Source organism: Misgurnus anguillicaudatus, chromosome 5 (assembly GCF_027580225.2).
Source record: "Misgurnus anguillicaudatus chromosome 5, ASM2758022v2, whole genome shotgun sequence".
Taxonomy (NCBI): Eukaryota; Metazoa; Chordata; class Actinopteri; order Cypriniformes; family Cobitidae; genus Misgurnus; species Misgurnus anguillicaudatus.
In genome coordinates this window covers 21,442,619-21,464,598 of record NC_073341.2, presented here as the reverse complement: position 1 = coordinate 21,464,598, position 21,980 = coordinate 21,442,619, and the positions used below count along the sequence as shown (strand labels likewise).

General features: G+C 39.3%; 1 protein-coding gene across 1 annotated transcript; it reads right to left on the bottom strand.

The window, feature by feature from the left end:
• Positions 1 to 8,787: 8,787 nt before the first annotated feature.
• On the bottom strand, positions 8,788 to 21,319 carry LOC129414701 (beta-1,4-galactosyltransferase galt-1-like). The gene is made up of 2 exons (XM_055168799.2): positions 20,914 to 21,319; positions 8,788 to 13,909 (listed from the first exon to the last, which is right to left on the bottom strand). Exons 1-2 carry the CDS (start codon positions 20,933 to 20,935, stop codon positions 12,597 to 12,599), a joined length of 1,335 nt encoding a protein of 444 aa, XP_055024774.2. The 5' UTR covers positions 20,936 to 21,319; the 3' UTR covers positions 8,788 to 12,596.
• Between the last annotated feature and the right edge of the window lie 661 nt (positions 21,320 to 21,980).

The following is a 21,980-nucleotide window of genomic DNA, read 5'->3' as shown; positions in this document are numbered from 1 at the left end:
GGTGGTCCGATGCGACCTCCTCAATGTAACGCCCCAAAATTCAAAGCACCTTCTCTTAAGTGTTGAGCATCCCCATAGCACTTGCATCAGAAAATCTCTGAAGCCGCCACTGCTCCCGCGTCACCCTGTCTTTGTCGTTAAGCTACACCATTGGTTGAATTTGATATACACATTCAGACGCACTTACCCCTGGAGGTGTCCCCAAAGTGTCACCACAGTGATGCAGCGCAAGTTCCCTCGAAAGGGAATTGTAACAATGTATCTTAAAAGGTAACACTATATAACCTTGCTCTCTCTTGAAATGTGTCCTCACATTTACCCCTTGAATTTGAGGGTATTGGACCTGGAAAGTCTTTGAAAGGTCCTTGAATTTGAAGTTAACTAAGGTGTAACCCATTATCATCTCCCTGAAGCTAGAAGTGCTGCTCCTGTTCCTATCAATTTTTGTGAGGATTTATCTTGAGGCCGGTGCAACCACAGTTGCCCCCCCCCCCCTTCCTCACGCTGTGTTGGTTTCCAGCCCTGTTGTATCTAGGAAACATAGTAAAGGAGGAAGGAGTATGGAAGGCCGAAAGGTCTAAAAATTCTATTTATGTACATTTTATCCCATTGCTGCTTTTAGTCGCTCCGACGCCAGGAGACGGAACTCAGTCAAGGTAGTCACTGTGAGTACTTGGATTTCGGTGTGTGTGCTGTGGATAACTACGTGTGTGAATAGCCATGTGCTGCTGATGTCCGTACCCTTGGCTGTGAGTACTGGTCGATTGGAAAGGTGAAGTGTATCCTTAACTAGCATTGGATTATATATTGCAGGACTGGACTAGACGGTGTCGTAACTTCCATACTCAACATTGTCTACCTGAAAGGAAAGCCCCCTTCTGAATACTCACCACTGCCGCCTGTTGAAGAAAGCCCCAGGAAAGCCCCCTTCAGAATACTCACCGCTGCCGCCTATTGAAGAAAGCCCCCTTTCTGTAAACCCACTCTGTTGTCCATTCGTCGTGTTTGGCCTGAACGAAAGAGGCCGCAAGGAGGACTTTTAAAGGAGAGAGACTATTTTTAGACTGTTATAACTAATTTACAGTTTTTCACGATTGCTAAAACACTATAACCAGGCTTTTGAACTAAAATTTAAAACCCATAACGCCATTTTTTTCAAGAAGCACAATCATTTTGCTGAACAATAAACACTACTCCCCTGCTTTAACACATGAGTCAGATTTGATGAACTGTTACTTCAAAACTCTACACACAAATCCCTACATTTCTCAGTGCTTACACCATGTGGTCATATGGAAAGCACTAGCATTCAAAACTGTTGACTCAAGTCAGCACAGCTTAGGCTTAAATAGCAAACAATTACCAAGCTGGAAACATTAAGAATCAAAATTTAACACACATCAATCAGATCGTTCGATAGATAGATAAAATGGCCCGAATCAGTTCACTGAGCTTTGGAACAATTGATCAACAGAGAAATGAAGGAATAGGTCGAGGAGAAGGAGGAAGAGGAGGAGGAAGAAGAAGAGGAGGAGGGAGAGGAAGAGGCAGAGGAGGAGGCAGAAGAGGAGGGAAAGGAGGAGGACATGGGGAAGGAGGAGGGTGAGGACTTGCTGAATGAGTAGGGAGGAGGGTGTGGTAAGGAGAAGGGAGAGGATATGATGAAGGAGGAGGAAGAAGAGGAGGAGGACGTGGTGAAAGAGGAGGAGGGAGACGAAGGGCAAGGTGACAGGCAGTCTCAGATGAAATTCGAGCCACTCTAGCTGACCATGTCCTTGTCCATGGTATGACTATGAGGGAGGCTGAGCAACGAGTAAAGCCTAATTTGAGTTGTTCACTGTTGCCTCCATCTTCAGAGCCTTCAGGGAGGAAAACAGATAAATGTACTTACAGTAAGACTGCTCTGTACAGTAACTTTATTGTGCATACACTAATGGACTATGCTACTGGAATAAAGAAATGCAAGAGGATTTTACCCTTGCTGTTTGGCTAGGGCCAATATAGTCTGTGATGTGGATGAGATTCTCTGGCCTGACCCAGAACAAAGACAGGATGTTGAGGCGGAATATTTTTTTTACAGTTGTGCTGTGTAGCACATGAATGAATAAAAATGTGCTAATGCATACATTGATTATGTCTTTTTTGGTCATGTGAAAGGGGGAGAACCACAAGCAACTTACCAGTTTTGAATATATTGTTTTGAATATATTGCACCAGTGTGTAAGACTATGTTGTAATGTGTGAATTTTTTTTTTTTTTTGGTTTTTCAGTGAGAGTGAATTGTTTTGAGTGTAGAGCTTCATTTTTACCTTAAAATATGATATTTGGAGTATTGGGTGAGGCGTTATGATATTGTGTTTACTGTTTTGAGAATATGAGGCATAGTTTCAATAAATGTGTTTAAGCAACCAAGAAAACCTGTAATAAAAATCCAATTGTTACGTTTTTAAGTTCAGTGTCTGTCTGTTCTTTGGGGCCTCTGGGAACTACTCAAGGTGGTGTCAGGGGCGGGGACTAGAGTGCCGGTGGCCCACCCCGACCTGTGACAATAGTCTGTGATGTGAATGAGATTCTCTGGCCTGACCTAAAACAAAGATGGGATGTTGAGGCAGAATAATTACAGTTTTTGTCTGTTGCTTGAACACTGTAGACCCATGCGTGGACTAAAGTAACATAACTTGAAGCTTTTGATACCATACCTCAAACAGATCCCTACTGAACAATCCAGCTAAGACCAGCATAAGCTGGTGAGCTGGTTTTAGCTGGTCTCCAGCTTGGTTTTAGCTGGTTTTGCTGGTGTAGGAAGCTGGTTTTGCTGGTGTAGCAAGCTGGTCTAGCTGTGTTTTGGTCACTTTTTTAGCTGGTCTAGCTGGACTTAGCTGGTCAGGCTGGAAGACCAGCTGGCCCACCAGCATGACCAGCTTTGTCAGGCTGGGAGGACCAGCGTAAACCAGCTAAAACCAGCTACCAGCTTATGCGGGTCTTAGCTGGATTTTTCAGTAGGGATGTACTCATACCTTAAACCAATGCGCTTCTTTGCACTCTAGTTGCAATTCTGCAACACACTTACTCCTTTATGCAGCACACTTGATCCTGCATACTACACACTATTTCATACATAAGGCACTTCATTCAAAAATGAAATCTCAGGGTGCTATTTGGAAAACACATTACAAAACACATGGGGTAATTGAAACCACTCAAATACACACCTAAAGGCACTCACTTGCAAAACTAAACACCAATCAGCCAACTACAAAAAAGTCTTAATTTTAGCCATTTCAAGAACTTTGCAAGCATGGATGGAGGGAGAGCAAGAGGCAGAGGTGGAGCAAGAGGAGGAGGAGAAGGAAGAGAAGGACAAGGTCAAAGAGGCCATGCACGGACCCATATTTCTGATGATATAAGAGCAACTTTGGTGAACCATGTCATCAACCAGGGCCTGACTATGAGGGAAGCTGGGCAGAGAGTCCACCCACATCTAAGCTGCTTCACAGTGGCATCTGTAATAAGAACATTCCGACTAGAAAACAGGTATGTCTTCACCTCTCTACCTTCTACTCTACTCAGCTGGTATTTACAGTACTGTACTACAGTATATCACATTACCACATCACCTGTACAGGGTATTGTGGGGTGCTAATGCTCCTTTTGCAGCCAAAGTGCTAGTTTTTGTAAAACATACAATGATTACTTATATTGTTCATATACAGTCCATTCACCATATTGAGATGTTTCAGTACAGTGGATGATACAGTATATACAATAAAGTTTTGTAGGGAAAAGAAGCAAAGCGATGACAATTTGTGGTTGTATTTCTCTAGAATGACTAGAAGACCTTCTGGGGGAGGACACCAACGCCTGTTCACACAACAGCAGAAACTTGTCATTGTGGACCTAGTGAGGTCCTGTGGCCAGACCCCAACAGACGGGGGGATCCATGAGCCCACATATGCACAATTGCCATGATTGTTTGTGTTTACAGTATAGTGTTTTTTCAATTATTATCTTTTTTTTTTGCTTTAACCGGATTCACGTAACTGCAATCTACAGTGCTGCAATGTACAATATTGAGTAGGCCTATTTTCTTTTTTGGTTGTTTGAAAATGTGCCTCCTGAAAATATGCCTTCTGAATAAACAATGAAAATCAAAGACTGCAGTGTTTTATATAAAGTAGACTAATGTGTTCACCCTGATCTGAAAGTGTATGCATATGATGCAACTATGTGTCATTTTTTCATTAGAGTTACATTTTGGCAAAGGAATGTTAGGTTTTGATAGCAGAGTTTCAATTTGACACAGATGTGAATGGTATCTTTCCCAGTGTTGTGTCATGTTTACTTGTGTGTAGAGTTTTGGCACAATGAGCAAAGTTTTGCAAAATGTGTTCAAGCAACGAGCTAAAACTGTAATTAAAAAAATACGTGCTGTGTAGCACATGAATGAATAAAAATGTGCAAATGCATACATTGTGTCTTTTTTTGGTCATGTAAAAAAATTTTTGAGCGGGAGAACCACAAGCAACTTACCAGTTTTGGATATATTGTTTTGAATTTATTGCACCAGTGTCTAAGACTATGTTGTAGTGTGTGTGTGTGTGTGTGTGTGTTTGTGTGTTGTCTGAGGGAAAAGTTTGGTTTTTCAGTAAGAGTGTAGAGCTTCATTTTGACCTGAAAATATGATGTTTGAAGTATTGGGTGAGATGTTATGGATTTGTGTTTACTGTTTTAAGAATATGAGGCATAGTTTTAAGAAATGTGGTTAAGCAACTGACAAAAACTGTAAAAAAGTGTTGCAATGGGAAGCTAAAGTACATGTGTTGCCAACCGGCTCTCCTGATTTTGCCAAGTGGTTGATGTCCTCAGGGCAGCATAATGTTGACCCTGGGACAACATTTCAATCAACCAATCAGATTTCAGAAAAAAGTTTACAGTTTGTTTTAAGTTTAGGCTTACAACCAGGATTAGCTGTTTCTAGACCATTGTTTTTCACTTATCATGTCCATCGATTTTAGGGTTTGGTTATGGTTAGGGTTGGGGTTTGGGGTAGGTTTAAGTTTTATTCCGAAAAATGTTGCCCTTGGGTCAACAATGTTACCCTGAGGACATCAACCACTTGGCAAAATCAGTTTGAGCGTTTACAACCATCGTTCAGGGGTCAAAACCTGAAAATGTGAATATTTCACATACAGCATTGTGCAGTTATTAATAATTAACAATGGACGTAAAAACTTACTGTAGATACATGTTCCCATTGAAGACTTTATCACTAGCAAATTCTTTAAATCAAAACTGACGTGCATATTTAGTTGTATTTTTTGTAGTATTATTTTTTATTATGTTGTATTAGTATATTCCTGTACTGTACATTAACAAGTGTACTCTAAAATGTCTGAGAGTGTAGGAAGTTTGAATAAATGTCTTAAATGTTTAAATGGAAAAGCTTTCTGTGATGGTTTAGTTTGTATAAACTATTATTCTTTGATAATATCAAACTAAAAAAAAGACATCAACGGAAAATCCCAGCCAGCTAAAATGAGATGAGCGTGTACTTGTGTCTTATATATAAACCACTGTAGGAGTGTTTGTGTGGTATGTGATTTGACTGCTCACGACTTCTCGAAACTAAAATGCACAAGTCTACACAAGTATGCGAAGCCGGCCAGGGCACAATTAACCAAACCGTGCCTGGGCATGTAAACACATTGAATTGCCCTGGAGGATTGATATTGAATGTGTTGGTGTTAATATATCATTGTCTGTCGAAATGTCATTTACCCTAATTTGTATGTATAGAAAACCTTCAGCAAAGTTAGACTTCTATGATCAGTTAAAAGCTCTTCTCAAAAACTGTGATTTTAACAAAGAGGTTATCATAATGGGAGATTTTAACTTCAACTGGAATGATAAGTGTGGAAGAAGGAATCTTAAGAACATTACAGATTATTATAATCTCACACAGTTAATTGAAAAACCTACTAGAATAACTCATCGATCAGAAAGCAAAATAGATTTATTGTTCACAAACAGACCTGAAAGAGTCACAAAGACATTTAATCTTATGACTGGCTTGTCGGATCATAATATAATTTTATTTTCCAGAAAATTAGCAAAACAACGCTTTCATTCTTCAGCCAAATCTATTTATAATTATGAAGCAGTCCCAATTGGTCAACAGCAAAACCTTGGGACAGCCTTAGGAGAGGTGGACTGGGATAAAGTCCTCTCTACAGGTGATATAGAGAGTGACAGTAACGAATTCACTTCAAAAATCAAAGAAATTATGAGGCCTTTTTTTAAAAGGTGGAGCCAACCTAAATTAAGGAAGGACCCTGGTTAAATGATGAATGTAGACATCTCATGAACGATAGAGATCAGCTACTGAAACGATCTTTAAAATCAGGCCTAATGATTGACTTCAATGAAAAATAAAGTAATAAAGACAATAAGGCAAGCTAAAGCTAATTTCTTTATCAAAATCATTGACGATGCTAAAGGGAATGGGGAAAAAATCTGGCAAAACATTAATAAATTGACTGGTAGAAAACAGAACCACAATAATAAAGAGTTAGAACTGAACTGGTAATTGATCCTAACATTATAGCCACAGAATTAAACATCTTTTTTATAAACTCAGTCAATGAAATTACCCAACTTTACAAACAACCTAATTACCCCCCTTGTAGTGTAAATCTTACACAGCCGGGCTTTTTTATAGACCAAATAACAGAAACAGAAGTGGCAAATATCATAGGGACTCTGAAAAACTCCAAGGCTAAGGATTTCCATGGGCTTGACACCAATTTCATGAAAAGTCACAACGAGTCTCTTTTATACCCGATCACGCATGTTTAATCTGTCCTTCAGACATTCAATCGTGCCGTCAGCTTGGAAGATGGCCATGGTCAGTCCCATTTTCAAATCAGGAGAAAGATCAGAAATGGCCAATTACTGGCCAATTAGCATCCTACCTGTTGTGTCGAAGGTAGCAGAAAAATGGGTTGCTAAGCTAATGATTGAACATCTAAAGACAGGCTGTAATCCATTACATCCTATGCAATTTGGGTTTCGAGCCCATCACTCCAATGAAACGGCAAACTGCCTTTTTTTTTAGAAAAGATCAAATGCTATCTGGATAAGAGCTCTTATGTCGGTGCTGTGTTTCTGGACTTGAAGAGGGCATTCGACACTGTAAATCACCAAGTTCTTTTATCCAAATTAACATATTTTAATTTTTCTGAGCAAGCTCTCCGCTGGATGAATTCATACCTGTCCAGCAGAAAGCAATGTGTCTGTGTTAGTAACACCAAATCGGGGTCCCTCAAGGCTCCACACTTGGTCCAATTTTATTTTCACTCTACATTAATGATTTGCCTGATGTATGTCAAAATGTTAACATCCAGATGTATGCAGATGATGCTGTAATTTATACATATGGCAAAAATTATCATGAGGTTTCATCCATTCTTACATCTGCAATGATACATATTGATGATTGGCTTACTAGGTCTTGTCTTAATTTGAACACCAACAAGACCGTTTGCATGGTATTTTCAAAACAAAACACAAAGGTGATACAGTCTAACGTGTTTCTTAGAAGAGAGGAGTTAAAAATTGTAAAGGAATTGAAATATCTGGGGCTGACATTGGACTCTAACTTAACATTCAAACGCCACATAAAAAGGGTGGCAAATAAGGTTAAATTCAATCTACAGAATTTCAAACAAATCAGGCCATTTCTCAGTCTAAGTGCTGCTAGAATGTATTTACACACAGTGATATTCTCACATTTTTTTACAAATTGGTCACTAACCAATATAACAACACTTAAGCCTATTGAAGTACTCTTCAAAAAAGCCATTAAAATCTTTGATAAAAAAACGTTATCAGTTCATCACTGTAGCATACTGGAAAAACATAAATTATTGAGTTTTGAAAATTTTATAAATTTTAAGTACGCCTGCTTTGTTTACAAGGCTATAAATGATCTTGCTCCTCCCCCACTGAATGACTTTTTTAAACTGAGAGTGAGGGTAGAACGAGGGCCTCTACAAAAGGGGACTGTGTAATACCCTTTAGGCGCACCGCATTTGGACAAAATGTCTTGTAAGTAAAGGGAAATAAAAATTGGAATAGTCTGCCCTCCACAGAAAACCCACATGTTAATAAAAAGTTTGTATACGTTGTAAGTCGCTTTGGATAAAATGTCTGCATAATGCATAAATGTAGCTGTCATCAATATATCATTTTGATAACAAACATCCTTATTTATTCTAGCAGTAAGGATGTGAAGCTCCTTTTATATATAACTTCCGGTCTCTGTTTGCTTAATAGTAAACTGAACTCTGAAACAAATACCTCGTCGAAAATAATAAATGTTTTGGTTTCCTAAAGACGAGGGGAAACAGCGATCATGGATTACCGGTATTTGATGGGAGATCTGTAGTTAAGATTGCAATTAAATTACCACATTTTGTGTCAGGACATTTTGTTAGTTCAGGACATCTCTGTGTTATTTTTGGAATAACACGTTTTTGTGTTGTTTTAAAACATCTTGTGTTGTCCATTTCATTTATTTGAACTCAATCTTTAGAGCAGTGTTTCTCAAACTTTTTCAGCCCAAGGACCACTTTATCTTCCAATTTTTTTCGGAGGACCACCTAACAGAATCCCACTTTAACACGCCCCCAAAAAACAACAAAATAGGAAGGATAAGCTAAATTTAAGTTTAATATGCAACTGTTTCAAGTCAAAAACTAATTTTTTAAACACAAATGCAATGCTATGTTCAGAAATTATGATATGAATTTTATTTCATTTGAATAAGTAAATGTGAAATGAGTTACAGCTTAATATGAACAACAAACTGCACATATGAAGAAAAACTGCAATTAAACATACTATAACAGCCTAGGTCCCATTTAATGTCATTCCAAAGAGCCATTAGTTTAAAACTGAGGTGGTGGGTATATGAAGTCTATGGTTGTAACTATGGTAACAATAAAATGCTGAAAAAAATGTTCCCCTTAATGTCCAAAATCACTGAAATTACAGGGATTTTACACATGAAACAAAAACTAGTACATTACAAAACTAATAGATCTGTGGATTTTAGCTGCTTTCACTTGACGCTTGATCCTTCTTTTGACTCCTCTTTGGTTTAGCCACCGATCCATTTTTACGTTATTAAAACAGAATGGCAAGAACCAGTGTTGGGAAAGTTCACTTTCTACATGAACTAGTTCAGTTCACAGTTCACAAATTTTAAAATGAACTAGTTCAGTTCATAGTTCATATTTTAAAATTTTGAACTTGTTCACAGTTCCAAAAATGAACTAATTTATAGTTCTTTTTCCCCATATTATTATTTTTTAATTATTGCCATTATACCCCATATAGAACCACAAACAGCAATTATTTTATCAGTTTTAACACTGAAGCTAAATGCGTCAGATTTCATCTTCATATCCAACTTTAAATCCTTATCCAACCAGGGTTTACATTAGCATTGACTGTCTTTTAAGTTTTGTATTTGATTGCAGATACCTTGAAAGGCTAGCCGGGTGCTTCAAGGGGGTTTTCCGGGCGAGAAGTCAGAGTCTATCAAGATCCAGAATATGCGTTAGCAGCCTATGTTAATCGTTAACCATTTAGGACAAATATGATGTTATTTAATGTTAAACTATGTGAGCAGTGTCCAGTGCGTCACCTCCATGCTGCTATTTGTTTTCGCCTGGAAGACTCTATAGAAATCTGGCACCCTATTGAAAGACGTTAAACTGAAAGAGCGTATCGTTCACAAGCCCCAGAATGAACGAGTTCACAGTACATACATCAGGCAGTAATACAGGACGTTCAGTTCACGTTCGCCCAAAATATGAACGAGTTCATGAACTTTCGTTCAATGAACTCGTTCAGGCACAACACTGGCAAGAACTGATATCACAGTTTCACAAGTGCATTAAAAATCTACTTAAATAAGTGACGATTGTATAAACACTTGCCTAGTTTAGGTCATCTTTTGGCGGACCATTGGGGGGGTTTGGCGGACCACTATTTAAGATGAGTAGTTATACGAGCAAGTTTGGTGGTACAAAATAAAATGTAGCGCTTTTCTAAGCGGATTTAAAAGAGGAACTATATTTTATGGCGTAATAGCACTTTTGGGAGTACTTCGACTCGCCTGAAAAGTCCGCTCCCCTTCTCCCTCTCATAATGGGAGAGGGAGGGTGTTACTGCACCGAGTCGAAGTACTCCCATAAGTGCTATTACGCCATACAATATATTCTAAGATGAGGAAACTTCCTACAAACTATTGCAACATCATCATCTACGGATCCTCTATGAAAGGACATGACATTTGCATCACTTTGACTATGTTGCTTTGACGGTCTCTGCACTCAATTATATCAACTTTGCTTTTAAAGTCATCTCAATTTTAAATTTGAAGTTTAAATTTAAGTGTACTAAATATATAAAATAGTATGTTCAAATGACTTGCACTATCGATTTGATTAAACTTTTTTTTTTTTTTTTTTGATTAAACAAAGACAGGTTCTTTTTTTACAGTGTATGTAATAAAAATGTACGCAATTAATAAACTAACAAGATTTAAACATCGCTACTGCTAAACAGGGGAGGAGACTGCGAAAAACTCTTAGTTTACAGAATAAAACCTGCTCCCTGCTCGCTGTTACCCTGAAAACAGATTATGAGTATAAAGTTACCTCTCTTTCTGAAACAAACAGGCTTGACTTGCCCCTCTTTCTATCGTTTAATGCCTCCACTTATGAAACGGAAAACTCAGAGTATCCCCCATTTCAGGGTTAACATACTCAGAGTTTCCCCCATTTCAGGGTTAACATACTCAGAGTTTCCCCCATTTCAGGGTTAACATACTCAGAGTTTTCATATTAAGGGCCAATCCCATTTCTCTGTCCTACCCCTTCCCCTTACCCCTACCCCTTAGTTTTGCACGTTCACGTGAGAGTAAGGGCTATCCCAATTCTCGTTTTGATCAAGGGGTAGGGCTAAGGGCAAGTGGTAGATACCCCTTAAAACCAAGAATTGCCGCGAGCTTACTTGAAACCAAGGGGTACCCAGAATACACTGCGCAACCGGCAAAAATGGTGGCCAGAGCGTCCAGAGAGTCCCATAAATGTAAGTATTTTCGGGTTAATAATTAATTTAAAAATTACTAACGTCTTGTTTTGTGCTCTACACAGTCCTGTTCATATATATTTGAATTATGTTCTTAATTTAAATGTTTTAAAATTCCGCTAGTTTGCTACGCTAACGTTACGTTGCTGATTTGCACAACATTCCCGTATTTGCTGATTTGCACAACATTCCCATATTTCTCTAACTAGCCATGAATGGACTGCATGCTTGTCAACAGTTTTACCTGGCAGCCAGCAAACGACGATGTATGATGACGTAACCGTAACCAAGCGGTGTCTCATTTCATAGGGGTATGTTTTCACCCCTAGCGCTTAACACTTGGTTTTGAGGGACAAGGGCTAGGGGTAAGACGAAGTGGTAGGGGAAGGGGAAGGGGCAAGACAGAGAAATGGGACCGGCCCTAAGTCTTAACACTTTTTAATGATGTATAGTTGTTTAATGTAAGTACATTTAAACTAACAGTAATTTAAATTATGTAAATAAAGACCTCTTCAGTGCGCCCACGCCCTCGTGCAGGCTATTTAACCTCCTTTCTGAAATGGGCCCCTGAACTTAAAAAGCCACAAATGCAACTGACAAGTGCTTGAGGAAATAATATTACAGCGTCATTTCCTTTCTGAAATGAACATATCACCATCACAACTTCACCTGCTATTCTGCTTCACTTTTTAATTTACTTGTAACGATAAACAAAGTTTACAAGTTAAATACAAATCCCATTTTGGCAATACAAAACAATAAAATTTGAATTAATTCTACCTTTAAAACAAATTAAACATATCTGATCTTCAACAGTCCACAATCACATCTTTCATTTCATTTTTATATAAACCAGTCCTTTGGGACACCAGCAACCTAATATCATATGCTGAGGACCAGCAACCAAAACGCAGAAAATGTAGATCTCTTTAAACAATATAAATTTCACAGTATTATTATTATTATTTTTATAAAGCACACGTATTAAAACAGATGTTGCCTAAGGTACTTCACAAAAGCAGTAAAAAAACAGTAGCTAATTTAAAAGTAAAGACATCACAAACAGGACAATGTAAAAAAAAAAGAAACTAACCTACCCCTTACAATAGGTCCAGTCCCCAAAGACTATCCCCATGATGCATTTAGTAAATTAGTTTTTAAAGGGCCTTAAAAACAGCCAAAGATTTTGATGATCTAACAAGGGGCAGAAGGTCATTCCACAGAATGCTCTGTAACCTTTTTGTTTACAGGTTTGGTTTTCCGATCTAAAGGACATATATGGAGTATAGGCCGATGTTTTCTTAATATCTCTGGCCGATAAAATGGTTTAGTTCCCGATAAAAGCCATAAATAGAAATAGATATTTATTTGCTTGTCCATTTATATCCAGAATAAAGCATTGTATTATATTTTATTATAATACAATGATGTCAGCTCTAAGACTTTAACAAACCAGAAAGCTTCAGTGCATTGTCAACATTTGGTAGCAGTTCTTGTTCAAAGTCCCACAATCTTTTGTCCACATTCAGCTGATCTTTGTTAAGATGGCCCTGCAGTGGGACTCTCACATGTACAATCCTACAAACATGAAACGGGACACGGTAGGAATCACCAAAGTGTTTCAAAGAGGAATGCACTGAAGTTTGCTCCTCCAACCTTGGATTAACAATCATCTTTGTGGGATTAAAAACATTCTTTCGGTCAGGTTCTCTATAAATGTGCTCCATGATATTGATTCCAGGAATTTTACTCCATTCTTGCCGTTTGAATCGACCACTGTCATCAAATTGTGTTTTGGGGAATATGTGGTTCTCGATAAGGAACAAACCTACAGTGGGATATGCAGCTTGAAGGTTTTCCATAAGAGATGGTAAATTGTCATATTTGTAAGGCATGATGATCTCATCGATGTCATTAAGAAAAACATACTTAGATTGATACATGTGTCTGTAAATGCACTCATTAAGTGTTGTCAGCTGACCATAATAATGAAGGTCACCCTTGTGTTCCTGAAAATTCCAACCTGAAGATGGATTAAGAAACTTGTCAATTGGCCAAGAAACAATCTCCAGTATCCCCTCTCTTTCATAATGCTTTAAAAGTTTTTCCAGGTCCGATCCACAGCTAGTGTTATAGATGACCACTCGCTGAACGCCCAGAAGCTTGTACATCTCTATAGTTTGAGCAAACTGCAGCACATTGTTGTAGTCACCAAAAAGGTTGGAGATGCAAACTGTGAAGTTATACTTGAAGGTCTCACTCATTACACGATTTCTTATTGGTATAAATTTTGTAGTATGATTGACTGAATCATTAGTTGAGATGAGGACATGTGTTGCATTTTGCAAGTGTTTAGCTTTACAGATCACATCCGAGACATGAAATGGGAAGCCAAAATGGTCACTGTGTATCTGGACATCAGTCTCAACAGTTGTACATTCATTTTCAGCATTGCAGTAAATGCAGTAAAGTGGCTGAAGACTTTCTCTGTTGATTATGCTGATGACTCGAATGGTCCCATCAATTCTGTGGTCGATAAATGCAGACACCATGAAGTGTTTTGAGTCTTTGATGGGCGTTATTGAATTTAAAGACACTGGGATCTTCTGTTTATAATAAAATGAAGAAATCTGTATGTAATAAGGATGCCAGTTTGTGTAGGTCCATATCAGAATGACAATAACATTCATAAGAAATAATATTCCTAGAAGTCCATGCCATTTGATGTTTTCCATGTGCCTTTTTATACCTATGGAAAGATGGGGAAGACATATAGTTATAAGGGGATTTTTCTAAACTGTGAATGACCTATTTCCTGTTCAGGGGGCATATAACATAAACTTTTTCTCATCTTATTTCACCAAATCTTATCTCATCTCTAGTAAAGAAATCGGCTATCAACTCTTAGGTTTCTTACCAAACAAAATATATGAAGAGTTTGGTTCCAAAACGCAATAAATCCATTTTGACAAATTTTGGTAAAAACGTGTTTTCTATACCAAGAAAGCGACAAGATAAAAACCACTATTTTCTGTTACAAACTTTCACATAGCATCTTTAGGTTATAAAAACATAAAAAATTCAAGTCCATAACTTGATTTTCAAAGATTTATTATAAAAACTGATTATTATTTTTTCCACAAAATGCAATAAATCCATGACAAGTTTTTATTCAAAATGCTATAAATCTATTGAATCAATAGCCTATATAAATGTGCATTCATCTTTGTCATGTTATATTAATTTAGTTGACTACTTGTACACACTAATTGAAAATATAAACATTAATGGCATTAATCAAAACACTTACTTTGTCATATTAAGAACACTGTCATTGCGGTTATACTTGACGTCGTCGCTTAACGTTTTTCACAGCGATCAGCTGTAAAATGTTTTGGTCCAGCTCGATTTTCGTTGACTTTGAGTAAAATTATGGAAAGTTTTTTATTAGATCCCCTGGAGTCAATGTGTTATCATGCTGTCGGCCCGGGCAAACAAGCACCTGTCTCCCGAGTGCCTCTCGTGTAAATTATTAGATATTGATGGCTTACGTTTCTTTCCCGTCACAGAAAACCACCACAGGTTTATCAATGCTATTAAAGTATTATTTTGTTTTTGTTTGTTTGTTGATCACGAAGTACAAAGTAGATGAGGAAAACGCTTAGGTTACTCACGTAACCCCGGTTCCCTGAAATAACGGGAAACGAGCATTGCGTCAGTTAGCTGACGCTATGGGGGAAACTCCTGTTTACTCCGTGATTGAAGCCTATTGGTAAACGTCTGTAAAAAATACAGACCAATGACGTTTGAGCCCGCGCGCGGGATGGCACACGTCCTTATATAAGCGCGGGGTCAATCGTCAAGAGCTCATTATTATTCGACTGAAGCGCGCAGCCAGATAACACGCACTGCGTGGACGTTTGTAGCACGGCCAACTACGCAATGCTCGTTCCCGTTATTTCAGGGAACCGGGGTTACGTGAATTTTGCATTGCGTCAGTTAGCTGACGCTATGGGGGAACGTAATCCCATCACGCCGTGCATACACAACGTACTGAAGTGCCTTACCGGAGAGACACTGCATGTGGCCCTATATCCGGCATATTCACAGCTTTAAAGCAAAAGTGTAAGCACCATATATAAGAATAAGTAAGTACAGAGTCACGTTGGTGAGCTCGCTGAGCGCACCCCGATGTACACATAAAATGCATGAATGCGCGTGTATGGTTAAGCCGAGAGAACCTGCGCTCGTGGGGCAGGGACGTCTAAGCTGTAAATCTGACAAACGTAGATGGCGAAGACCAGCCGGCCGCATTGCAGATATCAAGAATATATTCCTGTAAACCAAGCCCATAATGAAGCCAACTTAGCAGAGAGTGGGTTCTAACATCATAGCCTATTGAGGAAGGCGTGAGCCAGCGCGATGGCTTCAACGATCCATCCAAATAGCCGGCATACTTAGTGAGTGATCTGCGAGGCTCACGAACGGCCGATCTGACTATAATATGCGGCAGAACGGTTCGTAGCGTGGGATTATACAGATGCCACAATAGTGTGAACCCAGGTGAGCCCTAGAGCGCATCGGGGATGCATATACAGTAGGTAATATTATAGTGCACAGGTCGGTGAGCTTCCAAGCGCGCCGTAAATGTGTACTGACCATAAATTGCACGGGCACAGGTGAACACTTGAGTACATCGTGAATGCAAATAGATGAATCAGAGTGTTATAATGCACAGGCCGGCAAGATTCTTGAGCGCGCCGTCATGTGTTCTGATAATAAATTGTGCGCACACGGGTGAACCCTTCAGTGCACCGTGAATGCGTATAGATAAATCAGTGCACAGAACGCGCCGTGAATGTGTACAGATATGATTGATGAACGTAACGGTGGGTACCCAACGCACCGTGAACGTACACAGATGAACAACAATGTATGTGTCACAAAGGATAACACAGCCGTGTATACACGTGAGCTTCTCCAAGCGCATCTTTAGTGTATACCGCAATCTTATAGTGTGCATATGTGAGCTTCTCTAAGCGCACGGTGGACACATTTAATTAAAACCATATCGTGCATACAGGTGAGCTTATGGGCGCACCTTTAATGCAACAAACCCCACTATTGCGAGGCAGGGATGTTGAAGCTGTAAAATTGACAACGTGGACGGTGGGGACCAGCCTGCCGTGTCACAAATGTCAAATGAGAAACCTCTAAGACCATGCCCGAGGTAGAGCTAATCCATACATGGAGTAGATTAACCACAAGTGAGCATCATTGTCACGGGAGGTGATAACTTCAACGATCCATAATAACCTGTATTGACAGGAGTGCTAGTAAGTGATCTGTGAAGCAGATGAACAGCTGATCGTCTGATGTACATCAGACGTATCTGTCATACAGGATCTTGAACAGTTCCAGAGCGCTGTGCCTCGGGCACCGTCCGCATCTGAGAAATGACAGGCTTATGAATAAAGTGAATAGCCAGCCGTAAAAGCGTGGTTCGCTGTTATCGCCGCTGTCCGCATCTGCGAGATGACAGGCTTGTGAATCGAAAGAATGGTCGGTCATAAAAGCATGGTTTGCTGTTATCACTGCCACATAGATATAGCGTAGGGGGAGAGAGCCGCCGTGCACGAGCCTCTGTAGTGAGGAGAAAAGTGTTCCACACCACAATTCGCGGGGGTTTAAACTTTTCGCTGTCACTAGACAGAAATAGATCAGACTTTGCATAAGGACGCGCAATATTCAGCTTTCTGGGGCTCGTCAGAGCGGTACGTGAGCCCGTCTTAAACGAGATGCCGCGCGTCTGACTGTGAACGCGCTCTGGTGTTGAGCTCGCTTTCCGAGCGTCATAGACGAAACTCATTGTGGCGGGTAGCAAGCTCACTTGAGGTTGATATTACCCTTAATATCTCTGAGTATTGGAGCGGAGCGGAGGTGTGAGCATCTTCGGATCCACTGATATAAACCAGCTATGGCCGAAAAACGTCATAAACCGATTGGCTGTAAGCCCTTGAGTGGCCGTCCGGAGAGGGCGCGATTCAAACGCTTGGAGCCATGAAAAAGTCTGAGGCTGCCGTTTCTCTAGGAAGAAAAAATAACAGCCGTAAGACCGTGCTCGTTTGCACCGTCAGTATCGTAGCAGAGTAATTGAGGTGGGCTGCGAGCAAATTTCAGCGAGAAAGTGTCAAAACCGGGGTTTTTCGGCGAGTGTCGATTCAATTATGGACGGGGGGCCGTGTGTGCGTATGGCTGACTGCTTGTCGGTAAGGCAAAAAAGTGTTTAGAGACACGATACAGCCGTGGGGTGTCAATACACAGTATATAGCCAAACCGGGGTTTTTTCGGCGAGCGTCGATACAATTATGGATGGCGGGCCGTGTGTGCGTATTACTGACTGCTTGTCGGTAAGGCAAAAAAGTGTTTAGAGACACCGTACAGCCGTGGGGTGTCAATACACAGTATAGTAAGCACAGAAATTGCTCTTAGAGGAATTCAATACCGTTCGCCACTACAGTGAAGTCGCATAACCGACAATATTACACAGTATGTTTTTTGGATAAACAGCACACAGAAAGCATTTCAGGGCAGTCCAGCCGAGGCGCGACTTAACCCTTACTCTCCCAGACAGTTTGTTCTCTGTCCACGCAGCTATGCTGCGAAGACCAGAGCTCGGCCATTCAGGTGCACAAGCCTCAGTAGTGACGGTGACCAGAGCGGCTAACAGAGCAGTATGTCTAGGTGGTTTAATGTCAGACTGGACCCATCACAGAGAGGAAGTCTGCCGTGAGGCCCGCGGTTTTGCCATTTATTAAAAGGGCAGAAAAACCGGGGTATATAAAAATTTACCAATATTCAGCGCACTGATATAGGACGGGACTGAATAAAGGGAGGTATTCGAGCCTCAGCATATTATAAACAAATTTTTTTCTGCCTCTGATTCCGTCTAAGCCAGAGAGAAATGACCGGGCAGACGAATAGTGAGCTCTACCGAAGTGAGACAGACTCAGGCCGGTTAGGCTCTTATAACAAGTGTTCTTAGTGCTCCAATAGCGGCGTCTCTGCCCTATCGAGCAGACGAATGAGATCGCGCCGCTCCAGGAGGGGAGGGGCATGAAGCTCTGTAATCATTAAACACTAGATGGCTGCATTTAGAGGCAACGAGCCGTAAGACCGCGTGCTAACTCTAAGAAGCCGCTAAGAGACCTCGCTACTGCTGGGGGAGGAGCGAGGGACTCCGTGAGCGTAGAGCAAAACAGATAGAACAGCCATACATCGTATGAACGGTATCACCCGATGCACTCGGAGGGGATTCATATAAACGTGCCAGAGATCTCGCCACTGACTGTGAGAGGAGCGAGGGACTCTGTGAGTGTAAAGCATGAACGGTTGCGTTGTGACAGAAACGGGGGGGGGGCTTAGCTCGTGTGTGCTTGTGTATGCATCCATCATAGTCTCATGGCTCGCCACGTGTTCATCTCAGCGAGAGAGGAACAGCAGGGGGAGCACGAAACATGGATAGGACAATCGATGCATATGAGAGCGGTCTCGGCGTGGGAGGTGCCAGAACGGTGACGCGCTCGGAGGAAATTCATAGTAGAGAGGCTCACTCGAGCCGCTGTGCTGGACGTTATTACAACAGCGCCTGCTCTTTTAGCTTATAGCTTTATGCTTTATATTAAAAATATTGATCTTACTAGGATTCCGTGTACTCAACGCGCCGCCATTGTTTGTTTACATTGCGTGGAGTGGTGCGCTGTAATATATGGAGAGGATTTATGGCATTCTTTAGAAAAGGGGGAGTGGCGTTTATTGCATTTTTGGGAAAAAGGGGAGAAAAGATGACAGAATAACACGGCGTATATTGGATTTGCGTAAAAATAAGAATTTACTTTTTAATACTGACCTGATATAATACTGATTCTTTAGTTTAGTTTAAGTTTAGTTTAAAGCTTTATTAATCCCGAGGGGTAATTAGTTTAAGCTTACGTACATAGTGCCCCACACAAACACTTACACATATACTAAACATCTAGTAAAAAACACAAAAAAAAAAAAAAACATTACAAATCACTTACATTTGTTATATAACCTTATTGCTTTGTGGAGCATTTAATTGCTCTTAAACGCGCTGTGAGGGCATCCACTCAAAGTCTTGATTCAACGGATGGGTACAATCTCCTAATATTTTATGTGCCATCCTCAGCACTTGCTGTTCATAATAGAAGCCAACGCTTCTTAGGGGAACACCCATAATTTTCGAACATACCTTTACAATGCCCTGCAACTGATTTCGTTTTTTTAAGGACAGTGATGAAAACCGAATGACAAAATACTTTCAACAAATCAATTATAAAATGACATAAGAACTGCTTTTTGTACATTAAAAGAATTGAGCTTTCTCAGCACGAACAATCTTTGATGCGATTTTTTGAGAATTAACTCAGAATTTTGATCAAACTTTAACTTGTTGTCAAAGATCGTGCCCAGGTACTTATATTTTTCTACCACCTCCACATGTGTGCCATTAATTACTATCGGTTGAAGTGATAGTGTTCTCCTGCCAAAATTAACAATCATCTCTTTAGTTTTTAAGACATTCAAATCCAGTTTCATATTTTCACACCAAGAGATGAAATTGTTCAAAAAATTTCTGGCAGTAACTCTTTTTTTCCAAAAATGGCGTTTATTGCGTCTTGGAACCAAACTCTTCACATGTTCTTTTATATTTCAATTGGGCAGAAAACATAATCATAATCTCAGTTTTTTTTTATATTGTTTTAGCATCAATGTGCTGCACATCATGTGAGTTAACGCTAAATTTAGCAAATGTGACTTACAAAATTAGAAAACTATTCTTCCTTAGGTTGTGATACTACATTTTAACATTGGATAGAGACATGAGAAGAAATAGAAACAGTCGAGTGAGTGTACTGTATTGTATAATGGGAGTGGTGTATTGGCCATTTGTGAATGTAAAACAGTCTAAAAAACTAAAAAACTTTGATGTTTTTCATTCTAAACATTGTTTCAAAAAATGTTATGTCATTCTCCTGCTTTCATTTAAGTTTTTAGTAAGGACAACTGTGGGTTAAAGTTAAAATCGTTGGATGTTTTGCTTAAGAGATTTGCACTGTCTCTGCTCTTACATAAAATAAAACTGGAGATAAACGGTCCCGTGTTAAAATTGGGAACAAGATTATGCTCTACAGCCTATTCCATTCAATTCAATGTAGCTTTAAAAAAGGGCTAAGGACAAATACAAAAGTAGAGACGTAGTGCAGAAATAAAAAATGGAAAATAATGAAATAATAGAAAACAGGAATATTACGAAATGTACACATCATTGAAGAATAGACCTACAATTCTGTATCAAAATATGACTTAGACTTGTTTTTGAACAACATGTAAATCACTAAACTATTAAATAGATCAAACAATTTGTTAAAATCATTTTATAGATTGCAATAGCAAACTACGTTCTAGATAGCAAACTATCTTACTACACAAACGATAGAATAATTGAATAAAACGGTTTTGCACGTTTACTTTCACTTTAAACAGCGAGCTCGATTAGCGGGATATTGTGGCTGTACTTATGTACAATATGTATTCCCGTAATAAATATGATAAACTATATTGATAGTGTACAATAATCATCACTATGATTTACAATACAATTCGGTCTCGTTTTTCTAAAAGAGTTAAAAAAAACTACAAAACATGAAAATAATAATAACAGTAGCTTACCTTTAATAACGATGCACGACATACTGGACTTTTGAAGGAGACCAAGGTCGTTTGTCGTTTACAGTTATCTCCCTATAGGCTATGAAACACTTCATCGGTTGTAACCCGAGGTGCAAAATGTGCGTCCGCTTCCGCCCATGTTTGCAAATCGTGATAACCAGTGGTGTAGTGCAGGGTATACGCTTCTTTATTTGATGGCATAGGGTATACCCACTTCTACTTTAAAAACATGGGGGCATAAAGTCAGAGTATACACTTCTCCATGTACCACTACACCACTGGTGACAAAATCTGAACGTTTTACAGAAAGCGCTAGCTGGTACAGTAACATCTTTTGGTAAACTTCTTCAGTGGCGCGCACATTGCAACAGTTACAATTTGTAGAAAACATAGCCTATTAAAAATGCATGAAAATGTCAGACCCCACCCATTTCCTTTTAGCTCTGCCTCTGACGAATTGTGAACTGGAAAAGGAAAAGCTTTTAAAGCATTACGAAAGCATTACTGGAGATTGTTTCATGGCCAATCATTTTTATAATTGTGAAATTAATGGTAAACATAAAAATAAAGCTGTTTACTCGGTGCTTTTGTTGTCCGTATTTATCTTCGGTCTGCCCATGTTTTCCTTTTACTCAGTTCTGCCGGTGTTTTCCGTTTGCTGGGACGTTTCCTTTTTTTGCATTCCCACTGTATCTCTCTTTCATTTTATGTAGTTTAATAGGCTTATGCAGTGTCCTTTGATATTTCTTATAGGCCTTCATTTTATTGATTAAAGTTATTTTTATATTTATAGTATTGACATATAAGCTTTGATAGGTTATTAAGCTTTTAAGTTATTAAGTATTAATAGTTAAGTTAATTGTTTTATTAACCGATGAAAATACGATTTTCAATAAATTAATGTTGTCAACAGTGCCACCTGCAGGCCGGAACAGATACTGTACTGTTTATTACCAATAGGCCAAATCAAGATTTGAATTTGTTAAAATCGAAAAAAAAGCATTTAACAGGGCCATGATAAAACATTAGTTAATGCAATAACATGAACAATTGTACTAAAATTACTA

Excerpts from the sequence above, each read along its gene's own strand:
- LOC129414701 (XM_055168799.2), bottom strand. The coding sequence starts at position 20,935 with ATGTCGTGCATCGTTATTAAAG. Across the intron at positions 13,910-20,913 it reads GTCGTGCATCGTTATTAAAG|GTATAAAAAGGCACATGGAA; the intron begins GTAAGCTACTGT and ends ATCTTTCCATAG.